This window comes from Actinia tenebrosa, unplaced genomic scaffold (assembly GCF_029948245.1).
Source record: "Actinia tenebrosa isolate PJP-AT-01 unplaced genomic scaffold, QUT_ActTen_1.0 PGA_scaffold4__44_contigs__length_22323623, whole genome shotgun sequence".
Classification (NCBI taxonomy): domain Eukaryota; kingdom Metazoa; phylum Cnidaria; class Anthozoa; order Actiniaria; family Actiniidae; genus Actinia; species Actinia tenebrosa.
Window position 1 is genome coordinate 15,012,640 of NW_028292581.1, and position 25,896 is coordinate 15,038,535.

Here is a 25,896-nt window from a genome sequence, read left to right on the forward strand (position 1 = left end):
GGTGTTTTTGGGTAACTCAGGCAGAAACTCTATAGTGGTCCGTGGCTTGAGGCCTTACATAAGAGCTCGTTATATCAGACTCCATCCACGCACATGGCAATCACACATCTCTATGAGAATAGGATTCAGAGGAAGACGACCAGGTATGTAAAATAGAAAAGTGTGACATTGATTTAGCACAGATGACTAGGGAACAAACTAGTTCTAGCGCGGGTTCAGTGAATCGGTGTAGGAGGACTATATGAATTATTGATTATATAAGTAAATTATATAATTATTAATAATTATACAAGGTATATATTCAGCTTTTTTCTCATTGGCAAAATGCAAATGCTTTCTTCTCACTAAATTCTTAAATCTATGCAGCCTTTTTTAAATTTCAAAGCCATTTGTTCTTGTTGAAGCACGGGGTTTCTTCAAGAAAAGCGCAAAAGCCGCTTGACTTTCTTTTAAGTATATATGTACTATTTGCATTAAAACAAAAAGCGTATATCAGTCCACCACCCATCGGCTGGTAATTTTCTTGTATTGCCTGGATCAGCAACACAGTAAAAACATAAAAGCTGATCCATGTAGGCAATGGAGTGTATCTCTGATATCTGCTCTGATATTCTTCACTTTGTTACAGAGCAACTTTAAGAAAAGATAAATATTATTCTAATTTTGTTATCAGGAGGAATAGTTCGGCCACCACCTCACCGTAATTCCAGAGCTCTTGGAATGCAGAGCGGTCGTATCCGTAACAACCAAATCCGTGCATCTTCAAGCTGGGACCGTAACCACGGTGCCTTCTTGGCCAGACTAAACAGACGTGCAAGAGGAAGATACCAAGGTGGTTGGTCAGCAAGACATAACAACCGTAACCAGTTTATACAGGTAAGACTATTTATTGTTCTATTAGCTAATCCGAGGTTGAGGGAAAAACTGGGTCGAGTTCCCACTCTAATGCATTGTGGGGCTATTTTAGTGGACGAAAAAAAAACCAGCCCAAAATGCAGTACAATGCCAACTTGACTTATTTTTTCCTTGAACCGAATAACAAATTAAGATATTGCATTTGGACTTCAACGTGAAGAATTTCTTGAGATGCATAAACTATTTCAATACTGTGATTAACAATTATTGAATTGCGGCTATATGAAAATTGCACGGTCTGCCTGTGCATGTAGTTTTGACGTTACCATACTCCAGCATTTTTATTAGTAGGGCAATGATTATTTAGCTTGAGCTCTTGATTCTAAGGATTTTGTGATTTCAGTACCGTTACCGTGTCGACTGGTATTTGACATTCAGTCAAAATATTTTCATGATAGATTTTTTTGATATTCAGTATTTCATTGACTTAAATTGATTACTGAATCATTCTTAACCTACCTTACCTTTACGCATTTTCATAGGTAACGTTCAGAAGTCCAAAGAAGATCGTTTCTATAGCAACACAGGGTCGCCAGAATGCTGACCAGTGGGTAAAAAAATACTACATTACATACAGTATGGATGGTGTGCACTTTGTTCGATATTCAAGAGCACCGCGCACCGTTGTAAGTAGCTATTTTATTTATTATTCTATATTTAGTATTAAATCCAGTCTAGTTATTTGTTCATGCAGGCGTTTTATAGGAGAATAATCAATCAATCTTATTCTGCTTAAGCAATCAATACTCCAGTTTCGAGTTCTCTGCTGCTTTTATGTAGAATATTCAGGTGTTCTATTGAAGGTCCGTGAAATTCCAAAAAAAATTTTTTTTTTTTTTTTTTTTTTTTGCTGAATTTGTGCATTCGTCACTTTACCGTTGGTATTTGCGAATATTTTGATACTGATTCGATTCTGATCCTGAGTAAACGAATCTGTAAGCAAGGAAAACAGCGGTAATTTGAAACTCAAAAATGGTCTTTTTGCGAGCTGCATGCTGAAGTTTGTTTTTTCGCTGCAGTCAGAAATAATCAATCGGTACCTACTAAATTTTTGAATGATGGCTGTGAAAAACCCATTTCACACCAAGCAATTATAAAATGTCTGAGGTGGCAGAATATTAGAAATCGCAACAAGTCTTAAATATATCAATTATATAGATTTAAAGAATTCAAGAATAAGGCCTTTCTCAAAAAATGCGTATATTTCATTTTAATTATACAGGTGTTCAATGCCAACCGCAATCGCAACTCCGTCAAGCGTAACCGATTTAGTCCTGCCATATATGCAATAGCTGTTCGTCTTCATCCAGTTAGCTGGCATCGCCACATTTCATTGAGAATGGAGTTGTATGGAAGAAATGCAAGTACGTAGAGTTTACTGGTGTAACCATTCTTAGCATATATCTACTGATGAAAATAGGTTTCATAAAATCATTTATCCATCCAAAACTTATGATTTCATGTTTTTTGTTTTCTTTCTAAACTCAAAAGATCCAAGATACTTACCTCTTGGAGTTCAAGATGGCCGTATTCCTGACTCCGCTATCACTGCCTCGTCCATGTGGGACCGCAAACACAGACCAGCAAATTCCAGGCTCAACTTATATCGACGAGGACAAGCAGGAGCATGGTGTTCTAGACACAACCGACGTGGACAGTGGCTTCAAGTTGATATTGGAAGTCTTGCCCGAGTAACCGGTATTGCTACCCAAGGACGGCAAGACTATAATCAGTGGGTGACAAGTTACTATTTGGTATATAGTAGGGATGGATCGAGGTTTACAACATACAGAGTTGGCAAAAGAAGAGCGGTAAGTAGTCGCGGAAAACGTCAGACGCAGTTTTGTATGGTTTTCTTTTCTTTCTGTTTAAGATTTTCAGCTCATAACATTTCCATTATTTTATTTGCATGCGCAAATGCTTGTCGAACTAGTTTGCTAACTAATTTTTTTTGGATTTGAAATGCTGATTTTTATGCTAATCATTTTTAAAGGTCTTACGAGGCAACAGAAACAGGAACTCCATAGTCTATAACAAGCTCCGAAGACCATTCACGGCTCGTTACGTTCGCATCTTCCCACAATCCTGGCATGGCCACATGTCTATGAGAGTCGAGTTGTATGGTCGCAGATATGGTAAGTATTGCTTAAATTGTTCCACAATGTAACCTTAAATGTGCAATCAATAAGGCAATTATTCTTATTTTTTTAGGTCCTTTACCTAAACCAGTCCCGTTTTTCATATGTGTTTCATATTCATGCATGACATCTAACACCCTTTATGAAGCAACCGTTAATGAGTAGGATTTTGTTTTACATTCAACAAATCCCAAATGATATTGTTCTCAATGTCCAGTTCACATCTCGATCCCTTAATTCCTTCTGAGTCCCATAAGAATTTCATTCATTTCATAAGTCGTTTACAACATTCGCGTTCGTGTTGTATCAGATCTACAATCTTTCGCCTTCGGCTCCTGATCGTAAATCTGATACAACACGTCCGCTTATGTTGTAAAAATTACAAAAATGTTACATACCTTTTTCTTTATATATGCATTCGCTAATTATTTCACTGCCGTTACATAAAGTATTTTTTGCTCTAAAGCTCCAAATCCCCTAGAGAAATAACTTGTTTTTCGTTCTCTGTAATTTTAAGTATCAAATAAACTCATAACTATGCCATTTTTTGCAGGTAAACCTCGTCTACCTCGTCCTTGTGGTATTTCCAATGGCCGTCTGCCCAACAAATACATCACAGCATCCAGCCAATGGGACAAAAACCACGCCCCATGGCTTGCTCGTCTGCATCGTAAACGACGTGGACGTCAAGTTGGAGGATGGTCAGCTCGTAGAAATAACAAGAGACAATGGATTCAGTTTAACTTGGGATCACCAAAGAAGATCTACAAGGTCGTAACTCAAGGAAGAAGCGATGCGAACCAATGGGTGACAAGCTTTGTTGTCTTATACAGTCAAGATGGAAGGCGATGGACAACTTACACATCAAAAGGAAGAACAAAGGTAAATATTTGTTCGTTTGTTTTTGTCTTTTTTCTTTTCGGCTGTTTTTTCGCGGCTTACCATTAGTTTTCTTTCTCTCGCTTCACCGAATTTTTTTCATCTGTATTAATTAAATTTCTCATCTCAGGTCTTCCGAGGCAACAGAGATCGCAACACCCTGAAAGAAAATGTTTTCAATCCTCCGATTACAGCTACTTATGTAAAAATCAACCCAAGGACATGGCGCGGTCACATTTCACTAAGAGCAGAATTTTATGCTACCAAAGCATGTAAGTGGAATTTTTCTTGCTTTTTCTCGGCCGATTCAAATACTTGATATACTAGATTTACCACCAAAACAGACATGCAACTAGTACACGCGGAATGTAAACATGCTTTTTTAAGTGTGATAACAAGATCAGAAGTACTTCGCATGCCCCCGATAAGATGACTGTCTATTTAAGGTAGCAATTTTTTTATATTTCGGCCTCATTTTGCTTAGTTACGCCGTATCAGTCAGTGCTTGAAGGATTTTTGACCCACACACCTCCCCTTCGGCGACGTTCTCCCCGGTAAATCAGTTCTGTATCTGCATTGACTGTATAGCGGCTGCCTGAAGCGCCTTCAATTGCCGAGTTTCAGATCGACCCCATTGAGCTGCGACACTGCTGTACTTTTCCGTGGTAATTAGCTATGGCAGTTTCAAGTTTTTTTAATCCCGCGGCTTAGTCATTTCCTCCGCAAAACGACCGCGTTTAGTAAGTGAAGGGCTGCGTTGGCGGTGATAATAGTTTACTATGTAAAGTTTCCGGAAATTTTATTCATGTATGCCACTTCTTACTTACAGCTTCAAACCAAGTTCCAATTGGTGTCGAGGATGGCAAGATTCCTAACTCTGCCTTCAGTGCATCATCTCGATGGGATCGTTACCATGGACCTCATCTTGCCCGACTTAACAACGTAAGACGAGGACGAAATGTTGGTGGATGGTCTGCCAGGAAAAACAACAGACGACAATGGATTCAAGTTGACATCGGAAGGAGGACGATCATCAGTAAGATTCTTACTCAGGGTCGTCAAGATGCGAACCAGTGGGTCAAGTCATACACTGTGGCTTACAGCAACAATGGAAGGCGCTTCACGACATACAGAGCCCGCGGACGTGTCAGGGTAAGTGCATAAAGCTCAAAAAATCGATTGTAGGAATTGCCCGATGTATTTGTGAATTAAATGGTTAGAGAAAAAACTTTTTTTTTAATTTTTATTTTAGGTATTCCTTGGAAATAGTGATAGAAACACCATCGTTGTTCGTAGACTGCGCCCCGTTATCCGAGCTCGTTTCGTGAGGATCATTCCAAGAACATGGCACGCGCATATCTCACTCAGATTTGGATTAAGGGGAAGACGACCAAGTAAGTCTTTTCAATTCCTATATCACTGAAATCCATTTCAGTCAGTCACGTATGTTAATGCGCTTTGCTTAATTAACTGACCAAAATAAGAAATAACGATAAAATTCTAATTTACTGACAAAATATCATCTGTCGCAGATTAGTGCTTAAGTTTCCGGTTATTTGTGTGGACGATTTGTTAGTAATTCAGGCATGGCGTATACATATAAATTCCTTAATTATTACTTTATTATAGCTGGCAAACCAATAGTCAGACCTCCAGGAAGACCCATAGTAAGACCCACAAGAAGACCAACAAGGCGACCAGGTAAGTTACATGAACAACGCCACAATCAAAACAGATAGTTGTGTATGGTTTAAGTTTAAATTTTAATTGATTTTGAATTATAATTTCAACAGTTTACTCCAAGCTCCGTCACTGTCCAGTTACTCTGGATCTTGGTTTCCTTATCGATGGATCAAGCACCGTTGGACGACGAAACTTCCACTTGGTGAAACTCTTCCTCAGGAAAATCGCAAGCACTTTTACCATCACAAAACACCAAACACACGTTGGTCTTGTAACCTACTCCAACAGAGCTGATGTAGCTATGAGGTAAAGAGATATATCTTAAGAGAAGCATTTGTATCTTAACTGAAATATTAACCAATGAAAATTGTTTTTTTCTTATTTTCTTTGGGATAGAAATTATTATTGAGACCAATTTTTTTCATTTTTCACATTTTTAATTTTTCACCTATGCCCTGAAGATAGTGGGTTTTTTTTGGACCGTGAAGCAGAGTTTTATTATTTAGTGGCTAAAGACTAAGGTCAAACGTCGAACTTTACATGAGCCTATCAAACCTAATTACATTAAAGAAGACCACGCTTCGGGTTCGGCTATGTGAAATACGACGTTTGACCTGAGCCTAAAGGTACGGAAAAACGGTGCAACATTGCATGCACCACTGCACGCAACAGGATTGTTGCTGCGTGTGTCTACCCCTGAAACTTGTTGCATGCAACGTTGCGTGCAACTAGTCTGAAGTTGAATTGCGCTCTAACATTGCGAGCAACAAATTTCTTCATGTGAACATGACTGCAACAATGCGTGCAACATTTTGAAATTTCCAGCCAATCAGCTTACATCAAATTTATAACTGCTGTCCAAATATCTTAGCATAGCAGGCTGACACAAGCGATGTTGTGCGATTTTCTTGCAATGTGTGTCACCCTGATTCATTCAAGTTTGTAGCTTGCAATGTTGTGTGCAATGTTGACAACGGAGTTTGAGTCAACAACTATTTATTACGTTGACTATTCTTTCACGGTTGAAGTTAAATCACTCTAACCACGCATGTTGAAAGCTTGACAAAAATCATTATGTAATTAAATTCCCCTTCTTAAAATTGTTCTGAATGCGAGACTAACAGCAAATACAAAAGAAATTACACTTTTTCTTGATGGATTTTTGGCACTTCTTTTGTATTTTCATTTTGACATTGACTGACAATTTTTTTTTTTTTTTTTTTTTTTTTTTTTTTTTTTTTTCCCGGGTTAAATGCCTTCACTCTAAGCGCTAGTAATTAACAATTTTTTGATATTTTCTTTGCTTTTTCTTATTAGGTTCCGTCAGCACAATAATTTTGGTTCTGTTGAAAGAGCAATTGTCTCAACTTCCTATCCAAACCGGCGTGGAGAACGTCTTGACATCGGTCTGGAAACAGCCTATAATGTATTTTTCCGCAACGAGCCTGACTACATCCAGCGTACATTGGTGGTTGTGACATCAGGACGCCCTGATAGACGTTACTTTAGACGAATACGTCGAATAACACGCACCATGGAGAGAAGGAAGGTCAAGATCTTTATCATAAGACTTGGATCATACAGAAGAGGTGGGTTAATATATTGGTCAGGATTATAATGGATAAATGCTTTTGACGAAAAAAAATCTTGAAGGCTCGATTACACGGAGCAATTTTCTCTTTGATTTGTCTCGCAACAGTGCTGCAATACATATTGCAAGGGTGCATGTTTACACTGTGCTACGGAGACGCAATCGTTGCCAAAAGTAGAAACGAAATCTGTTTTTCACGACGATTGCTGCAACTTGTCTCGCAACATTTCTTTTGAGTTTAAATTGCGCGGTAGGTTACACGTTGTAGAAAAAATTCCCCCATGTAATCGCCAAGCCGTTATTCAAGCAATTTCCTTTCGGCAATTTTTCATTGCAGTCCTTTTCCAATCTCTTTTTTACATCTCCTCTCCCCGCTGCTTTAGTATCCATACGTTTCACTAATACTCACTTATGCTTACAGGTTCATTGCTTGGAATGACGTACAAGGATAAGAATGCCTATTACGTTCGCTCTTTCAACCAACTCCTTGCTCGTTCTGGAGACATAGCCCGAGCTATTTGCCAGCAACAGGTAAGAATATATTTGAAAAATAAAGAAAAGAAATGAAGAAAAAAGAATGATACGATCCAAAAAAAACTTAGGTTCAAGTCAAACGTCGTACTTCACATGAGCCGATAATAAAGCGCTCTTCTTTGATATTATTAGGTTCAGCTGATGTGAAGTTCGACGTTTGACCTTGGTCTAAGGCTCAGGTCAACCGGTGCTAGTAGAGTCTCCTTAGTTGGCGATTCTTCGCAGAGAAAATTGGAGACTCTGCTAGCAGAAAAGGGATTTTTTTTCTGTATTTCTTTTGAACTCATAACAAAAATCAAATCACAAAACATCCACACAAAAAATTTTTTTTTATATCCGCACTTATCGAGAAATTGTATTCTTGAATTTATATTCATAAATTACAAATGCACACTTCCGGTTTTATGTTCGAAGAACCATAACTTAAATAAAATAATTAAAAGAGTGTTTGTCTGTAATTTTCTGGACAGAAATACGATAAGCGACCTTATATACTTATTAACCATACGAAATGGCAAAGTATTTTGACCTCTTTTACCCATAATTCTGATGACGGTCGGACCTTGCTGTTGCCGTGTTGGAGTTTTAATTCTTCGTTTGCACGTTACCTCATCGCAGCCATGCATGTTGGTACCATTTAACAAAAGATTTCTCATTAGCATCCATTGTTAACGGTACCACAATGGCCTCCATGTTTTTGTCTTTTAACTCTCTTGGGATGCTTGCAACCCATCAATACCGAACCAGTTTATGAGCCAGGCTGTATAAAAATATTCACCTCTAACATTTAAAATTATTAAAATATTGAAAGAAGATATGTAGGGACTAATGAAAACGAAAAGCTGTTCATTTATTTACTAAGGATGTTGAATGTTTTTATAGAAAAAGGAGAAAGACATCTACAAGTTCAAAAGAATGATCTTGGAGAAGCCTCCTGTCATCGTCAAAGCACAAGAAAAAGAAAAAGAATCAGTACATGCCTAGAGGATTAAGAGAAATCACCATATTTAATGAACAAGAATGAGAACGAAACCATTATATGAAAGAGATTTATTATTCATTTTAGCGTAAATGATCAAAAATTTAGAAGAATTAGGCCTAGGGCAAACGTCGAACTTTCCATGCACCGAACTCATTAAAAACAATGGATATCAGGTGATAATGAGACGGCATTCTTTGATGTAATTAAGTTCCGTGCATGGAAAGGTCGACGTTTGCCCTAGGCCTTAAATGGTTAAGTTAAGACACTATTTTCTTGGCTCTCATAGAGCTTTTTTCTGATTGATCTAACTTCTCTAATATTTAGAATTAATCTGTAAATTAGTAATGTAGTCTGAGTAGCACTAATAAAGTTCAATGAACATTTAACCTGTTTCTATACGTAGTGTTAAGGCGCTTCTCAATCACACGCGTGAAATCGTAAAATTTAACATCGTGACGAAGTAGGTTTTGGTGGACGTCAATCAATGCGTTTCCATGACATTCCATAGGCACGTACCCTTAAAAGCGTTTTGTTTTCCGACAATGCTGGGAAGCACTTTGACTGGCGTCCACAAAAAATCTATCCCCTCGAAAAAAAATTTCAAGGATTCACACGTGTGATTGACAAGCGCTGTAATCAACTCAAGGTACTAAATGATGTTGGTGGGTGAATATATAACCTTTTAGTTCCCTTGGTTCTTCATCCTTTATTTAAATCAAACTCAAAAATGATCAGATTACTCAGGACACGGACAACTTAAACCACAGGGTTACCATCCGAAGTATCTGTAGTTTCGGATGTGTGGGCTCCCTGTGGTCTCTTGTGGCGTTTGTTTAGTTATTCGCTTCATGAAATTTACAAACATAGCTCACGACAAACGACAAAAACTGGCCTTAAAACGCATCGGACGAAGAAATAACACGCAAATTTCATGAAGTGAATGACTAAACTTTATTTTGACGGCATTTAATTCTTAGGAAGTTTTCAGAAGATGTATTTTTGAGAAGCTGAAATCACTCGATAATTCAAAATTTTATTAAACGAGCGAACGCCACAAGTGACCACAGGGAGCCCACAGATCCGAAACCACAGATACTTCCGATGTTAAGCCTGTGTTCAAACATCGAAAATTTAGCTTCTTAGGTTTCGAAGATATGTGAAAACTAATAAACCTGGCAAAAAACTGACGAATAAAGAGGATATCACAAACTCTTCTCTTGATAATTACCCCGCAAGCAGAGGCTATTTTTATTCCTCAAGCAGAACGGAAGGCAGATAAAGATAAATCTGCAAGCAGGCTACTCTTAAAGTGTATATGACACGAAAACATTCCATCATTTAAAATGTATAGTTTGTTAGTAATAATGAATATATCGTAACAAAATTTGTTTCAAAAGCTTATTTCTTGAGATATTTGCGAAAGTTAATCCCAATTTGTGACGTCATTTTGTTGACACGTACTCTAGATTCAGTAGTAATGTACTAAATATAAATTGTAATTCATATAAATTAACAACAAAAGACATATTTTAGTCAGCTTCATTTGATAGCTTACGTAGTACTCTTCCAATGTTGGGAAATTGAAAAGTGTACTACTTGAAATTAAGATTCTATGTTCAAACATTTCGTGTATTTGCAACTAAATCTGGAGACTTGTAAACAAAATGACGTCACAACTCGTGCTAAAATTTTTTGAATTTCTAGAGAAATACGTTTTTGGAACAAATTTAACCGTGATATTCTTATTAATGCCAATAAACTACACATTCTTAACATTAAAATTTTTTCGTGTCATATACACTTTAAGAAATGCGTTCAAGAAAGACTATTGTTTGATTGATTCATCCTATAAGTAAGAGTTAATTACCGAAAGCGCTCGGGAATTTTTCGGACTACTGAATTCCGAAACTAAAAAATGAAAATTTGATATGAGTATAGCAAAATGATGTAACGTTTTGAAGTTTCCTTGACTAACTTTATCTTCAGGTAATACAACAATACAATACAATACAATAACTTTATTTATACTTGAATTACAAGATAGCAAGTACATGCTAATATCTCCAAGTTATAAATAACCTAAACTAAAAATTAAAATTACATGATGCTAATATAAAAATATGGATGTAAACAATGAAATAAATATATGTATATATGTAAAATAAAATTAAAATAGAATTATCCTCTACAAAAGGTACAACAGTCAATATCAAATTTGACTTTGGAAATTTCCGATTTAAATTTACTTAATTCGTGCAACAATCTCATGTTGTTTGGAAGAGAATTCCATAACTTACTACCCTGATAAGCCAAGGAATGAAGACCATAACTAGTGGTGTTTACTCTAGGTACTATAAGAATGTTATCACCCCGTAAATTAATGCTACAATTACGTAGTTTAAATAACTTAGAAATATATTCAGGAACCAGTCCGTGCAGAGCCTTAAATACTAATATTAAAATATTGTGCATTCTCCTATTATACAAAGTAGGATGATTAATACGCAACAATAATTCCTCATATGTGCTTTTATGATCATTATAAATAAAACGCAAAGCGCGTTCATTAAGTTTTTCTAATTTGGTTGAATTACCTCTCCCGCAATGATGCCATACAATAGAACAATAATCTAAATGAGGTAAAAAATAGGCATTATATAATTTGACTTTGGCATCAGTATTAATTAGTTTCTTATGTCTTTGTAAGACTTGAATTTGCTTGCCAACCTTCCGTGCTATCTCTGTAATGTGTTTGCTGAATTTTAAATCTCTATCGATAGTTACACCTAGTAACTTGACATCATCTGCAAGACTGACCACCTCACTACCAATGGAAAAACAAGGTGTGTTTATGCCCTTGCTCTTGCCTAGCCACATGGTAGTACATTTATCAGGATTCATCATGAGGCCGTTGGAGCAGAACCACGAATGAGCAGTGAGAAGATCAGACTGCAGATGCCTATGTAGTAGAGAAACATCATTACTAACATCAAAGATCTGGGTATCATCAGCATATGAACTAACCTTAGACTGAAGCTCAGATAATAACAAATCATTGAGGAAAATATTGAAGAGGAGAGGGCCTAATACAGACCCTTGAGGAATTCCTCTGATAAGTGGGCTCCAATCAGAAAACTGGTCACCCAATTTAACTCTCTGAAAACGATCGGTAAGATAATTCCCTATAAGTGAACAACTATTAAAGGATAAACCATAAGCAGCAAGTTTAGCTAGAAGTAAGTCATGTGGCAAGCTGTCAAATGCCTTGGACAAATCAATACCAATAATAGATGCAAAATGCAATGATTAAAAGAATACACAAATTAGCTAGAATTTACATAATAATGTGCTAAAAAAATCTACAGAAACACTCATATCATTACCTGAAGATGAATTCATTGAGACTTCGATACTTATTTCTTTCGCTAATATTCATATTAAACTGAAGAAGGACAAGAAGTTCTTGTATGAGATGAAAACATGATGAGAGGCTAAGGGGCCGTTTGCATGTAGAAAAGTAGCCCCTGTTAATGGATACGCGTTCCCCGAGCTGGGCGAGCTAACTTTTCTATTACTTCTTTGTAAATTCACCTCGACCGTTTACACGAGATATTTTACTTTGCCTCGGCTAGAAGGATCACCCTACTGGCAGGGTTACCCTCTTTGCGAACGGTTAACACCAGTGACTCATGATTTCAGTAATTCTTCGATCTAAAATAAACTCGCACCCAAACATGAAAGCTTACTCATTGAATTTAAAATTGAATTTTGAATTTACTCATTGTCAAGATAGAATCAACTAATACTGTTGAAGTTAATCCCCAGTTTAATAAGGACAGACCATAACTGAGGTGGGGATGCGTACCCCCCCCCCCCCCCCCCAAAATCCAGCAAGTGCGTACTTCAATCACAAAAAAAATCGCAAACACAAAAACAAATTGCGTGCAGGGGTTTGCGAAAAAAATAATAATCTCGCATCATAAATTCCTGCAAGTCCCTCTCAATTATCAAATGGTCCATTATTCTATCATATTAAAATTATACTTGTCCCTTAGCCGCAAACACAACATGGACTCCACACTGCATATGTTTTTCTTTCTAATACAAAAGAGTTAACTCAAGTGTGATAAACAAAGGTCGTCCATGCTCGTAGCCTGCATGTTTCGTCATTTGAAATTGATGGGTCTTTGCAGGCATTCCCAAGAGATTTAAAAGAAAAAAACCTGGCGCCCATTGTGATACCGTTAACAATGGATGCTAATGAGAAATCTTTTGTTAAGTGGTACCAACATAGTCGCGATGACGTAACGTGAAATCGAAGAACACTGAGTCAAACAGAAACAAGACTTATATTATTCCAAACAAATTCAAAAGAGCAAAACATTTTATTAGAACAAAAAGTTAGAAAACCCCAATCTGGCCGGTTCGTGTTGTGTAACACTGAATGAATAAACAAACAAATTTCGGTGTTAATGAAATTTACCTTTGATACTCTTGTACCTTTCGACAGAGCTTTGTCAGCTTTTGAAAGAAAAATCTCTTTTGTTTTCATGAAACTTGGTAAATTTGAATTAAAAAAGATGTCGTGAAATGGCATTGTTTAACTTTTTGTTTGATTCAGGAATCATTCATCCATTCCAACAATGATCAACAAGGACCAGCTGGTAGGTTTTTAATCAGACTGAATTGATTCTGCAAGCTTTTAAAATTTATTTTATAGAATAGCAATATAGAAAAATATTCAATGTGCACCTCGTTGTGCTTTCCACCAAAGAACCAAAGGCATACTTGATCGCTACAAAAGTTGATTGGTCTACCTGTGGTACCATGCCATGATGCTTTGCTGGTGTGATTATACAAACAAAGACGTGCTCGATCTGATGCACTCCGGTATGGAGTTGATTTTGGGTGTTGGTTTCAGCGTTGGCTTTTGGTCGAAAGTTGTTGTTTGGAGTCTTTGAAATAGAGGTATTTGAAGTTTACATCAGATAACGAAGTATACTTACTAAGCATATAACCCGTAGAAACCGTTATAGTGTAGTCGTAGTTGATTTATTTAAGATTCTGTTTTAGGAGAAAATGGCGGCAAACACATGGCATTTTCAAGTACGAAGTTCGTGCTTCGATCAAACCAAGCAAAATCCCTCAGAGAAATAAGGTAAGGTCTATAGTGTGTTGCTTTAATACCAGGCATCCCAGACCTCCTATATATCCTATATTTCCTATAATTTGTATAGGATCCTATAAAGAGCCTATATTTAAAGAAAACCTCCTATATTTCCTATAAATAGGACAACTTCTGAGTGACTCATTTATATTATACACTGTTTAGCATATTTGGCGAAGGAAATAAATAGCCCCCTTTTTTTTTTTAATTCTGGTGTTTTTTTTTTTTGTTGTTTTTATGGCTTTTTAGTTCTGCAAATCATTGCCTGTGCACCCTCCCGATCCCTGGTTACGCCACCGAAAAGCTATTTTAGCTCCTATAAAGTGCATATATTTTTGGGAAAAAATCCTATATTTTCCTATATTTAGAACTTGCACAGCCTATATTTCCTATCAAATTTGTCTAAAAAGTGGCTGGGATGTCTGTAATACTCACATGAAAGCCAGAAACCGAGGAAAGGAATCATTTTGTTTCGTGCCGATGACAAAGCAAGATAAGAAAAATTATCTAACAAGCTCTTACTTGCTAGACAAAAGTGTCCAAAATATACAAGAACGTCTAGTTCTTTTTACGGATATTAAGGCAAGGGATCCTTTTTAATTTCTCACGCTTCAAGCCAAGCTATCAAGGGCATTTTAGAAACATATTATTGAACACTCATTAGATTTCTGCTTTGCTTTTATTATTCAACACTGAGTAATAGGCTCATAAACCTTGATTTCTCCAATCGAATCCTCCAATCCATCGAGTCATACAAAAATAAGCTTATCAAGTATTTTATCAGTGCTTGATGTGGCTTCTAAAACTATTGATAATTCTTAAACAAATTCAAAGCATTAGTAGTCGAAGTTTATGGTAATTATAGACACATTTTCAAACCTTCACGCTAGTAATTTTCTTTGTTTTTCAAACCTTCTTCACGCTAGTGATTTTTTTGTTTGTTTAAGCTTATTTCTTTTCTTTATTCTGTTTGATTATTAATTAGTTTTAGAAGTTGACATGATAATACGAAATAAGCCACAACTTTAATCGATAGAATTTCTAGCATTTCTTTTGAATATTACTTCTTGTCTTGCAAAATAATTTAGAGGGTCTATTAGGCCAATATTTAATATTTATGTTAATCATTGCAATCATGTTGGAAATGTATGAGCTGTCTTTTTAAATATTTAATTATTGTTTGAAAATAAAATAAGCATATGAAAACTAAAATATCCATCTTTAAACATACCTCAGAAATAATTAAACAGTCAAGAGGGCTTATAATTTAAATACAGTAAGGCATTTGGTAGTATTTACAACGTGATTGTAACTAGCCTTGACAATTCGTGGTTTTCAAGCAGTAGTTTTAATGGTTTTTAAATGGTGTGTTTTGACTTTAGCCAATGTGTGAATGCATAATGTTGCATAAAAGTTTTAACCGATCAAGCATAAATGACCAAGATAAGTGATTATGACTGGCAAAATTGTTTTTAGCTGTCACTTATCTGAGTCATGCTCAAAGTACCACTTCAGTAACTGTGTGGCTAACTTTTAAACTTTCAATTAAGCTTCACTGTGGTTGTGCCATAATATGGTATCATGCTTCTTGGCAAACTGGACTCTGATTCTTTTTTCTCTTGTACAACAATGGCCCAGTGGATGTTTAAACTCAGAGTATAAGAATGTTCGAAGGAGAGGATTTGATTCAATCATTATTTATAACTCCTACTTCACTCTCAATTACTTGGTACCCTTCACTAGTACAGATTTGCAAAGATTTGCAAGGCAGTACTGGATTTCGAAAGCCTATCAAAAAGACACATCTATACAAGTCTCTCTTTTAGTGTAAATGCTATTTCACAAATGGATGTTCCAGCTATCATATTGAACCTCCCTAACTTAAAGTGTATATCAGGTCTAGAATTTTTTTACGGTTTTGGCATCTCTAGATGATATAAATAAATATTCCAAAAAAAATTTTTCGATTTCGAATTTTTTTCACCTCGAAATCAGCCTTCAAAGTTAGATTTCTGGCGACGCCCAGTCGTGTTGGCCGTGTTTTGGGAGACGCTAATGGACTGGCACTAGTTTTTCTGTGACGTAAATTCGGTGACACAGTTTAGATCGGCCTTTCGAAGTATTGTAAATATGCCTAGTAGGTGCGTGGTTGGAGGGTGTTCAAATATAACGAAGAAAGGCATAAAACTTCATACGATCCCTTATTTTAATGATGACCGACCAATAGCAAAGGCTAGAAGGAAAAGATGGGTCGATTTTGTGTTGAAAAGACGAGCAAAATGGACGCCTACGGCGACTTCGGCAATATGCTCGGAGCACTTTTCTCCAGAGGACTACAGTCAGCGTTACTCTTTCGGAGAAGACGACAGAAAGCTGGCACACTTAGTAAGGGATGAGACCGGAATTGTGTCATACCCAAAACTTTACCCAGTTCCATCGACTAGTTCAGCTGAAGCCAACAATTCTCAAAGAAATCGCCGAAAGGTAAGTCGTCGATTGATAATAAAAAAATGTCACACATATTGGACTATATGCCCCAACTGTAGCACTATCGTTTGTTTACTATATAGATTTTTCTAATATTATAATCATAGTATTATTCTCATATAAAAGCTATCAAGAAATAAGACATAAATGCATGACTAAATATTTGCATTCTTGCAAAAACTTGAATTGCAATATGCAAAATAAAGAAACAAATGAAATCAAACTTAAGATATTCGAATAATAAGAATAATAATTTGTTATAATCATTCTCTTTGTTTTCTTTCCTTCCAAGACAAATACTTGCTGTAAGCCACTTCAACTACAATATCATTAGAGAGACAAAAAAGAAGCCAGATGGATCAGACCAAGTGAGATTTATTTATCCGAAGTTTAAAAATGGGGAGGCTACTGTAAGAGATGTGAGAATAAAACCAGATTATGGTAAGAATTGCTATTTCGGCACATCTGATTTAACAAAAAGTCAAAAAATACTTGTATACATGTTATTGTTTATCTTTTATCAATAGGGTATGTGGAAGAGATATACATCACTTTTCTCGAAGCATTGCAGAAAGAAGACATGTTAAGAGAGGCACAGAAAGAATTAAAAGAAATGACCCCACCATCAATGAACACGATGCTGGTAAAAGAAAGTAAAACTGTGGCTTTGGAAAAAAAGGAAAAAAGAAAGAGTATGGTTGTAGACAATGTACCACCCACAACACCATGTGAGTAGGATGTTATTTCCCATTGATGTTTCTAAGTTTGAAGAGTGCCATCATCATACCTGTGAAATTTGCTTAGCTGAATAGCACTGAATAGTGCTAACCAAACAAAAGAAAACAAATGAATTTGTGCTAATTATTACTACTATTTAGATTTTGTACTATTTCACTGGTTATACTGACTGCACTCTGTTTCAGTGTTCAAATATCACCAAGTCCTTATTCAGTGCTTTCACTATAGATCTTTCTTCATAATTAGACTGTTGTGTCTAAGTCATGAAGGTTTATTTCTAATATGTTGAATAATCTAACAGTCATAACATAATAGAAGTATAATATAAACTAACAATTTTGTCATCAACTATTCACTTCATGCTAATTTGTGCATTACTTTTATCAGTATCACAGGTACTTGAACAAGAAGCCAAAGCTGCCGAAATTAAGAAAACAAAGAAGATTGGAGAAGGCAGGATAGAGAAATCAATCCCTCATTGCACTCATTGCAAGAATCCCATGAAAGGACACAAGAATGTGAAAGACTGCCCTAAAAACCAGAAAAGCAGTTAATACTCTCTTGCTTTTAGAGTGAAGTTACTAAACCCGTGAAATAGAAATTACTTGTTAAGGTGTAATAGTCAAATAGATGCAAAAGAAAACAATGGCATTAGTCTCAGTGCTAAGGTGTATTAGTCTACTATCCATTTCACTGGTTTAGTGACTTCACTCTTATATTAATATGTAGAAATGTATCATTTTGTAATACTTTTTACAATTAATTATTTTATAATTTTTTATTATAGTTGTAAGTGCAATACAAAGTGACAAATACAAAACAACCCTCATAAAGGCAATTTGAGTCATTTCTATTAGACCCATGATACAAAGTTGTATAATTAGTGAGGAGAGTCGAAGTAAAACAAAAGAAAACAGTGAATATCTACTACTATGTAGTGCAATTTTTTTCATGCTTCGAGTAAAATCACTCTAATGCAATGTTCTGTTTATAATATAATATGTATCACTCGTTATCTTCGTATCCACAAAAATCGGTGCTAGGAAACTGTTTTCTTATCGAGTGGTATGCACAAGCAGGCAGTGGGATTCTCTTGGATCCTCCTCCTTGATAACCATGACAAGCACAAGCAGGCAGTGGGATTCTCTTGGATCCTCCTCCTTGATAACCATGAACCAATTGGGTGAATTCCCTGTAAGCTGTTGCACGGAGAAGCCTAAAATATGAAATGATAATTTGTTAGTATATAAACTTATCAAACAAACAAGAATATATTCTTGAAATAAACAACTGTCAGTTACAATTGCTATTTACATCATTATCATGGAAATAAGTAATACTTTAAAACGGCATGGTATGACTTGTAAAGCACGTGAACAGTAAAAGATATAAGAAAATAAGGAAGAAAACATTAGTCATAGTTATCTTACTTGTTCTGGGCCCATGTAATTAAAACTAAGCTTAGAAGAAAAAAAAGGATTTACTCACTCTTCTTCACTGCCAGTTTGTCTATACTTATATCCGTCGATAGTGCGGTACTTGGCACATGATGAACGTAGGGACCAGCGATTTAAACAAACAGGCTCAAACCCTGGATGTAAGGTCACACAAATGGGAGGTACTTCCAATTCTTCGAGCACTTCGGAAGACTTCAGTGACTCGAGACAACCCTCTATTTCGTGACAGCAATTACACTCTTGAGGTTTTTGAAGTAAGTCTTTCTTGCAATGACCGCATCTACACCTAAAAGAGGAAACGTTTAGATTTGCGAGTTAGTAAAAAAATCAAAACGAAACTAAATATTTTGCAAAAAGAGTGAGCTTGTAGCTAGATCTTGATAGTTACGTACCAAGCGCTATTCGGCGTGACGCCATCAAATCTTTCTTGAAGCTTTTCATTTCTCTTCTCGATCTTTGAAATTTCTTCGTTATATTCACTGAGCCAGTCCGCATCAGCAAGTGGTTCTGAAGAATATGGTCCTACCAATTCGTGAGATTCAGACCTGGGGTAGCTATCATCTGACTCGTGTGTTTCAGCATGTTGATGGCATTCGTCCTCTATTTCTCCATCCTCTTCCTCTGAATATATACTTGAAATCTCGCTTTCAGAGCTGCAATCACTCCCGTAATAGTTCGTAGCCATCTTGTGAAATTATATATTGAAATTTATGTTTTTTGAAGGAATGAAAGTCACTAACGGGTCAATGTTTACAATACTTTGTCTACTCGTATCCTTGACAATCGCTTTTCTCGGTTCTCGAATTTACGTCACTAGTTACCAGTCTCCTAAAACACGGCCAACACGACTGGGCGTCGCCAGAAATCTAACTTTGAAGGCTGATTTCTAGGTGAAAAAAATTCGAAATCGAAAAATTTTTTTTGGAATATTTATTTATATCATCTAGAGATGCCAAAACCGTAAAAAATTCTAGACCTGATATACACTTTAAAGCTACTGAACTTGATAAGAAAACCTGCTCCTCCTTTGCCAATATACCAACTTTGATCATTTCCTCGAACTGCATTACTCCAACTGGTCATCATTCTACAACCACACAGGAAGCCCATCTACTACGAAAAACCATTCTGTAACCTACCTCAACCACCACATGAAGCCCAGCTACTACAAAGACCCATTCAGTATTCTCTACAACAACAGGAAGCCCAATTACTACAAAGACTCATTCTGTACCACCCTCAACCACCACATGAAGCCCAGCTAATACAAAAACCCATTCAGTATTCTCAACAACCACAGGAAGCCCAATTACTACAAAGACTCATTCTGTACCACCCTCAACAACCACAGGAAACCCAACTACTACAAAGACTCATTCTGTACCACCCTCGACCACCACAGGAAACCCAGCTACTACAAAGACCCATTCTGTACCACCCTCTAAACCCACAGGAAACCCAACTACTACAAAGACTCATTCTGTACCACACTCAACCACCACAGCAAGCCCAACTACTACAAAGACCCATTCTGTACCACCCTTTATCACCCCAGGAAGCCCGAGGCCATCCCCAAGAAGATCTAGTTTCTTGACAACACCCAACCTCGTCTACATCTACTCAGTGGTTGGGACCCTATCTTTCATCATTTTCTTCATGATAATCTATTTCATTGCCCAATGTCTACGGCGTGCTCACCCTGTGGTATGCTCCTGGCCACAAGTCATGGAGTTAAGGACCCTCCACCCTTGGTTTAGCATTGTAAGCAGTGACTCACCTTTGACAAAAGTTGTGCAAAGCAGCAATGAGGAGGTGATTTTTTCTTCACCTGCTATTAAGTTTGCTAAATTTTTTTATTTAACATTAATCATTCATATCTCGAATCAGTGACAATAAATAATGAGTATATTTATAATATAGTGTATTCATAAGTCTTTGTGTGATGGCACCAGCTCACTTGAGAGGGCAGCGGAACAAAACACAATGAAAGGGCTTGATTCCATACAGAGAAAAGAGCAAGGTCTAGTCACATTTTTACCCATTGAAATCTTGACGGCCTTTAATTTGGTCATACAAATCATATCTTATATGTAAATGTATTGTTACGTTATGCTGTATAATGAGTAAACACTATTTGGGCCTCTAAACGGGTGTTTAATCTTGGATAACTACAAACATGGCGGACTACACAAAGGCACCCAATTCCCACAGGGATCCCATCTCTAACACAGGAATCCCACTATCGTTACATGTATCAGATTACAAACATTGATTTTTGCTATGGGCGTTTAATCCTTAATCAAATAAACCTAGATATATATAAAATTACAATAATTCTCTGAGAGACAATATAAAAGTAAATATCAAATCAAAAATTTATGCTCAAATATAAACTAAAGGTAAAAGCGTAGTGTACCAATGGCGTTACACTGCGTCTAAGTTTGTAAAAGGAATCCTTGCATGACCATAAGCTAAGGTGGTTACGCCATCTTCTAATATATGGTACTTGTCATCATAAGGACTAAGTCCTATTTTGTTCATATTGATAGTATAAAATTGGTGTTTACAGCTACATAGTTTTTTCATCCATCATCTTTCATCTTCCCCAGGACTTTCTTGTTCCTCTTACTGTATAAAAAGCGGTCTCTGCTGTATTCTGAGGAATCAAACAGGTTTATGTCTTGATACATTTCCTGGTAAATGTCTTCTGCCTTGATTCTATAACACAAGGAATCTGTGTCAGTGAATAGGAGGGTGGCCTGTTTACCATATTTCTGTTTGATGTAGTTGTAATGAAAGTCGTACATCAGGGTGTATGAAGGCTGGTTCAAGTAAAGGGAAGGTTTGTTCATGTTCACCGCCACTAGGTTCTCATCAAAAATGCAGAAGTAGTCAAACAGTGGTGATGCTGCTAGTTTCTTGAGTTGTTTCTCTGTGTTAATCAACTTGACATTCACTCGTTTAGGAAGGTTTTTCAGCTGGATTCCAAGGAATCGATGAGTAGGATAGGACTCGCGAAATCTAAGAAGGAAAAAAAAATCTATGAGTTTGATAAACTTAACCTTTTTCTAAAATGTTTTGGAAAAAAATAATAACAAAAGACTATTAATTACAGCTAATTAGCGGTTATTCAAGTCGTGTCTTTTCACAATGTTTTCACTTATTCAATGATGAAATACTAACGTCTCAAAGTAATATTTCGTATCCTGCGCCACATTTTTTGCATGGCAGCCGTAATGGAAGGCCAAACCCCTGGAAAAGCACAAGTTGTCTTTATAGGGACGACTGGTATTCTAGTTGCAGTCCAAATCCACAATGGCATTGTTCTTGAGAATGTGTAGGGGCAACAATAAAAAACGACCGATGGGATGATCCCTTAGCTTGGTAACAAAAGAGCAAACATTCATTACCCAGCTGACCATCCATTTGCTGTTGGGTCTTTTTTGTCAGATCCATTCCAAGATGTCCAAGTTTCTTAAAGCTTTGTGCACTTGTTGTAAATCTTGGGCATTGGATATCAGGAACGGCTCGGGTATTATTGTGGCGTGGTAATACTGGAGTTCACCTGTCTCATTGTTTCGGAGAATTAATCCAAAAGGACACATTGAACTGGAACACGGTGGTCTGGTCTTGGAAGATGCTGTCTACTTGCTGGACAAGGTCTTCAGTATTTAGTCTGTCAATTCTGAAGTTATACCAGTCCTGTACTCGGTTGCTTTGGCTAAATCCTGTTATAATTTGGCACCAGTTTCTACGGTAGATGTCTCATGGCTTCATCCACATTCAAGACCAGAGTGGGTGGCATAATGGAAGGTTCAGCTGGCCAGTTAGTTGTTTGTCGTTGTTCGCTAATACCTTAAAAACAGAGAAAGATTTCTTAGAACCGCAACAATGAATTAATGAAGCACAGCTGGTGTTATTAAAATATGAGGAATAAATACCTTCAGAAGCATTGTCCTTTTTTTGTCTCGTTAATTTTTTTCTTTGGTGGAGAGTCATTTTTCCTCTTGGTTCCACTCGTGGAGGGTCAAGGGTGAGCTGTATCCAGGTGGACACAAAGTGAATTCACATTGCTTTCAACGCATGGGGGTGAAACAATTGAAGCAAATCAACATTGATTTGAAGCAAGAGCATATGTTTGGAAATAATATTCATTGCTTCCTCCATCACCGTGTTATGTGTATATTTCTGGAAGGAAAAAAAACAAGACAAATCATAAATACCATGATAGCTAAAACTTACTTATCATAACACCCGAATAAAGAACTCTTGAATAACACAAACATGTTAATCGCTATCAATCTCGTTGCCCAAACAAACTCCTACCATTCGATTAGAGTAAGCGCAACACCAGTCTGAGTTGGTCTTTGTGTGAAAATTTTCTAATATGCACTCGTACACTACGTTCATAAGGTTGTGCATAAATTCTATAGTTTGTGCATAAATTCTATAGTTTTCCAACTCTCATGTCTGAAGCCCTTGGTTAACAACTTGCGTACACTGGTATCACTGTGGTGCTAAATGCTCAATCTGTTCCCCCTAAAAAGGTACGCATATACTATTTCTATCCATTACGTCATCACAATCAAAAGTGGAGATGATGTAATAATAAACTATTTTTTACTTAAACGATTTTTTCTGAGGCTGCTCCTGTGGTGGTTTTGGTTTCCTGTGGTCTCAACAAGACTTAAATGTACAATATTTATAAACTTAATAGTGTATTAAGGGGAAAGACCCACCTTGTTTAAGTTAATGGTAAAGACTTGATGTTTATAACTACGTATTTGTTTCATGTTAGCCATGGTTCTTTTTCGCTTAAGCAAACAATCTCTGTAGTGGGCATGTCTGATATCCCGCTTCGTTACCTGTTTAGAAATTCCTTTGGTGGTTTTCTTTTCAACCTCACGTCCATCCTCAGCATAAAGAAGAGAGAACATTTTCGGTCTTAGACCCACAAACTCTTTGATGGGTAAGCCATGGGTTTCGTCTTTCATCTTACCAAGCACTTTCTTACGGGAGGGTGGACTGGTTACCACATTTTTGTTTGATGTAGTTGTAGTGAAAGTCATACATCAGGGTTTTGGAGGATTCAAGAATTGTGTATCTGATAAATATGGGTATATCTAAGTATAGAGAAGGTTTTTTCATGTTGACTGCCACCAAGTTTTCATCAAAGATTCTGAAGTAGTTGAACAATGGTGATGCTGTTAGGTTCTTGAGTTGTTTTTCCGTGTTCACCAGTTGACACGTTGACACGCTTTCGCAAGTTCTCCAAGGTCTTGCCAAACACAGAATTTTTCATCAATTTTAAAAAGTCATTTTCAAAATCATTACGTGCATTCTTTCTCTTTTCTGTGTGAAGTCAACATATTGTTTTAGCCAGGGAGACTGATCAAATCCTAACACACCGTGAATCTTTGTCAACCTCATTCCTCATTCATCATAGTTGATGTTGTGCACCAGTTTGGATACTTTTACCCCACCCAACTTGTGGTTGCGGTAGTGAAGAACGTACTTTGTCTTGTTGTTGAGATTAGGCACCAGTTTGGGTACTGGTACCCCACCCACATTCAAGTCTTCATTTAGTTGTTGACAGTCGGGGGAAATCATGTCGGAGGTCACTTTCATTTTCTCAGGTTCTAGGGGGTAATCACTATGCATATCATGAAGTTCCTGTGGGTACTCCAGATCCACTTCCAATCTATACCCCTCTTCACTGTCATCCGCCACACCAAGCAGCCAGACAGCCAAGCAAAGTCGTGGGTGGGGAGTGGCTGACTCATCGCCCATCCTACAATAACAACAAAAACAAAAACATCATTAACACTACTGTTAGAATTTATATTATGCAATATTGTGAGAGCAATATCTGGCTTACCGAACAAGTTGTTGGCATCAAGGTACATGATGTAGTTGTTGTCCTGAGTTGGGTCATAGCCAGGGATGTAGGGGTTTTAGGCTTTGGCATAACGATAGCTGATCATAGAAATGCCAGCACGAAGTCCCTCCTCCACGAACAAGTACATGTCAGGGTCTGTGAGCAACTCTAGTTCCACATCGGTCATCTTGAGACGAGCAGACCAAGCCAATCCTGGACTCATGTAATAGTGGGCAAGGTCCAGTTCGTAGTACTACAGACAAATATTGCGAAAATTTTCAAAGACATCTGCCAGTAGTAACACGTTTGACTTTAAGTACAAGTCGTGGTATTCTCCCAGGTTATGCAACTGAAAGGTGGTAAACACACTCTGCGCATCGTCTATGAAGACGTAGGGGTACACACCTTTGCGCAACAGCAAAGGTACTTTATCAATCTTTACATATTTTTAAAGGTTTTAAATTTACCCACTCCTTCCTTACTTAAATTATTGTCCAGGCGTTCCAAGGAACTGTTCAGGAACTGCAAGGAATCGATAAACACTAAATTTCCTTCCGAGAAGGAAATATGTTTCTCCGTGTTGTTGGGAATACAACTGATCTTTTCTGCTGTCAATCTACCGAGCCATACCTACGGAGGTTATGCAGCACCACAGGAATCTTATGTGTCATTTGTTGTGGTAACACAGGTGGAACGCAAATGAGGCGTGGGATACTGATCTTCTCCATCAGGACTCGATTTCACCATTTTACTTGAACACAAATGAACCACTTGATCCCACGATGTTTTTTTAACTGTTTCTTCAATTGCTTCATGATCGTCTTTTTTTTACCTTGTAGTGTCAGTAATAAATTATGTTTTTCTCTCTTATTGGGTTTGTACTTGATGGTGATGACACTATCGTCTAAGGCACTCTCATGATCGACAGGTCCACTACCCTGCAGTTCAATGTTATCCTGCAAAGTGGAATAATAATAATGAGAAGGATTGAATATAGTAATAATGTGGAAAATGTACACAAATCTTAATCTTCTTATTTATCACATACACTCATAAAAAAGGTATAAAGTATAACTAACCAGCAAACCTTGTCTCATCATCACCCAAGATCGGTCCATCATACTCTTTGTACATTTCCTCAGGGATGTTGGCCAACTAAAATAGGAGTAAATACAATGAACAAATGTTAACCCCTAGGGGACTGGGGGGAGGGGGGTTTTTTCACTAATTTTAACACGACCAAAGCTTTTTATGGAATAACTTCTTTTTTTATATATTTAAACCTCATAAACCTATACATTTTTGGAAAGGTAAGATAATTTACCTTCACTTTTTATGTAGAGATACTACATAGACACAAAGAAAAAATATGAAAAATCTGTAAATTATTAGGAAAAGTAAAAAATTGTCAACAACTGGATTTCTCAAGTCATAGCTCACCAAAATA

The 25,896-nt window shown here is 36.9% G+C and overlaps 5 protein-coding genes across 9 annotated transcripts in view; 3 read left to right on the forward strand and 2 right to left on the reverse strand.

The window, feature by feature from the left end:
• The window catches only part of LOC116297801 (uncharacterized), a 63,073-nt gene extending 53,965 nt beyond the window's left edge, over nucleotides 1–9,108 (forward strand). The window contains 15 exon segments of the mRNA XM_089036276.1: nucleotides 2–143; nucleotides 674–876; nucleotides 1,398–1,541; nucleotides 2,138–2,279; nucleotides 2,407–2,726; nucleotides 2,909–3,050; nucleotides 3,607–3,935; nucleotides 4,063–4,204; nucleotides 4,762–5,084; nucleotides 5,185–5,326; nucleotides 5,562–5,633; nucleotides 5,726–5,921; nucleotides 6,933–7,204; nucleotides 7,628–7,737; nucleotides 8,623–9,108. Of these exon segments, the coding sequence (XP_088892402.1) occupies nucleotides 2–143; nucleotides 674–876; nucleotides 1,398–1,541; nucleotides 2,138–2,279; nucleotides 2,407–2,726; nucleotides 2,909–3,050; nucleotides 3,607–3,935; nucleotides 4,063–4,204; nucleotides 4,762–5,084; nucleotides 5,185–5,326; nucleotides 5,562–5,633; nucleotides 5,726–5,921; nucleotides 6,933–7,204; nucleotides 7,628–7,737; nucleotides 8,623–8,724 (2,781 nt within the window). The 3' untranslated portion in view covers nucleotides 8,725–9,108.
• Nucleotides 9,109–13,581: 4,473 nt separating this feature from the next.
• LOC116297805 (uncharacterized) overlaps nucleotides 13,582–25,896 on the forward strand; it is a 35,955-nt gene continuing 23,640 nt past the window's right edge. For 2 of the 3 annotated variants that reach the window (XR_016121052.1, XR_016121053.1), the window contains exons 1-2: nucleotides 13,582–13,690; nucleotides 13,796–13,880. Coding sequence is in view for 1 of the 3 variants with exons in the window: in XM_031706105.1 (XP_031561965.1) it covers nucleotides 13,816–13,880; nucleotides 19,673–20,165 (558 nt within the window). In the remaining 2 variants the exon portion in view is untranslated. Of the gene's footprint in view, nucleotides 13,691–13,795; nucleotides 13,881–19,672; nucleotides 20,456–25,896 lie in introns of those variants that run through there. The other variant, XM_031706105.1, reaches the window with a different exon arrangement.
• Nucleotides 15,827–18,417, forward strand: LOC148907203 (uncharacterized). The gene is made up of 4 exons (XM_089036272.1): nucleotides 15,827–16,373; nucleotides 16,669–16,817; nucleotides 16,904–17,104; nucleotides 17,502–18,417. The coding sequence occupies exons 1-4, from the start codon at nucleotides 16,282–16,284 to the stop codon at nucleotides 17,666–17,668; spliced, it is 609 nt and encodes a 202-aa protein (XP_088892398.1). The 5' UTR covers nucleotides 15,827–16,281; the 3' UTR covers nucleotides 17,669–18,417.
• On the reverse strand, nucleotides 17,878–19,328 carry LOC148907204 (uncharacterized). Its single transcript, XM_089036271.1, has 3 exons — nucleotides 18,964–19,328; nucleotides 18,603–18,857; nucleotides 17,878–18,330 (listed from the first exon to the last, which is right to left on the reverse strand). The coding sequence occupies exons 1-3, from the start codon at nucleotides 19,254–19,256 to the stop codon at nucleotides 18,120–18,122; spliced, it is 759 nt and encodes a 252-aa protein (XP_088892397.1). The 5' UTR covers nucleotides 19,257–19,328; the 3' UTR covers nucleotides 17,878–18,119.
• On the reverse strand, nucleotides 20,962–25,876 carry LOC116297808 (uncharacterized). 3 transcript variants are annotated; one of them, XM_089036274.1, is made up of 6 exons: nucleotides 25,529–25,876; nucleotides 24,450–25,405; nucleotides 23,437–24,362; nucleotides 22,513–22,759; nucleotides 21,982–22,426; nucleotides 20,962–21,592 (listed from the first exon to the last, which is right to left on the reverse strand). In XM_089036274.1, exon 3 carries the CDS (start codon nucleotides 24,359–24,361, stop codon nucleotides 24,005–24,007), a length of 357 nt encoding a protein of 118 aa, XP_088892400.1. In that variant the 5' UTR covers nucleotide 24,362; nucleotides 24,450–25,405; nucleotides 25,529–25,876; the 3' UTR covers nucleotides 20,962–21,592; nucleotides 21,982–22,426; nucleotides 22,513–22,759; nucleotides 23,437–24,004. The 3 variants fall into 3 exon arrangements, with proteins under 3 accessions (XP_088892400.1, XP_088892399.1, XP_088892401.1); XM_089036273.1 differs by having other exon boundaries at nucleotides 21,755–22,426; XM_089036275.1 differs by having other exon boundaries at nucleotides 21,755–22,426; nucleotides 25,529–25,868.

Bases quoted from the DNA above. Each gene is read 5' to 3' on its own strand.
- LOC148907203 (XM_089036272.1), top strand. From the start codon at position 16,282: ATGAGACCGGAATTGTGTCATACCCAAAACTTTACCCAGTTCCATCGA. The intron at 16,374-16,668 runs GTAAGTCGTCGA...TTTCCTTCCAAG, and splicing joins CTCAAAGAAATCGCCGAAAG to ACAAATACTTGCTGTAAGCC. The intron at 17,105-17,501 runs GTGAGTAGGATG...TACTTTTATCAG, and splicing joins TGTACCACCCACAACACCAT to TATCACAGGTACTTGAACAA.
- LOC148907204 (XM_089036271.1), bottom strand. From the start codon at position 19,256: ATGGCTACGAACTATTACGGGAGTGATTGCAGCTCTGAAAGCGAGATT. The intron at 18,858-18,963 runs GTACGTAACTAT...TTCCTCTTTTAG, and splicing joins GTCACGCCGAATAGCGCTTG to GTGTAGATGCGGTCATTGCA. The intron at 18,331-18,602 runs GTGAGTAAATCC...TTCATATTTTAG, and splicing joins CAAACTGGCAGTGAAGAAGA to GCTTCTCCGTGCAACAGCTT.
- LOC116297808 (XM_089036274.1), bottom strand. From the start codon at position 24,361: ATGGGCGATGAGTCAGCCACTCCCCACCCACGACTTTGCTTGGCTGTC.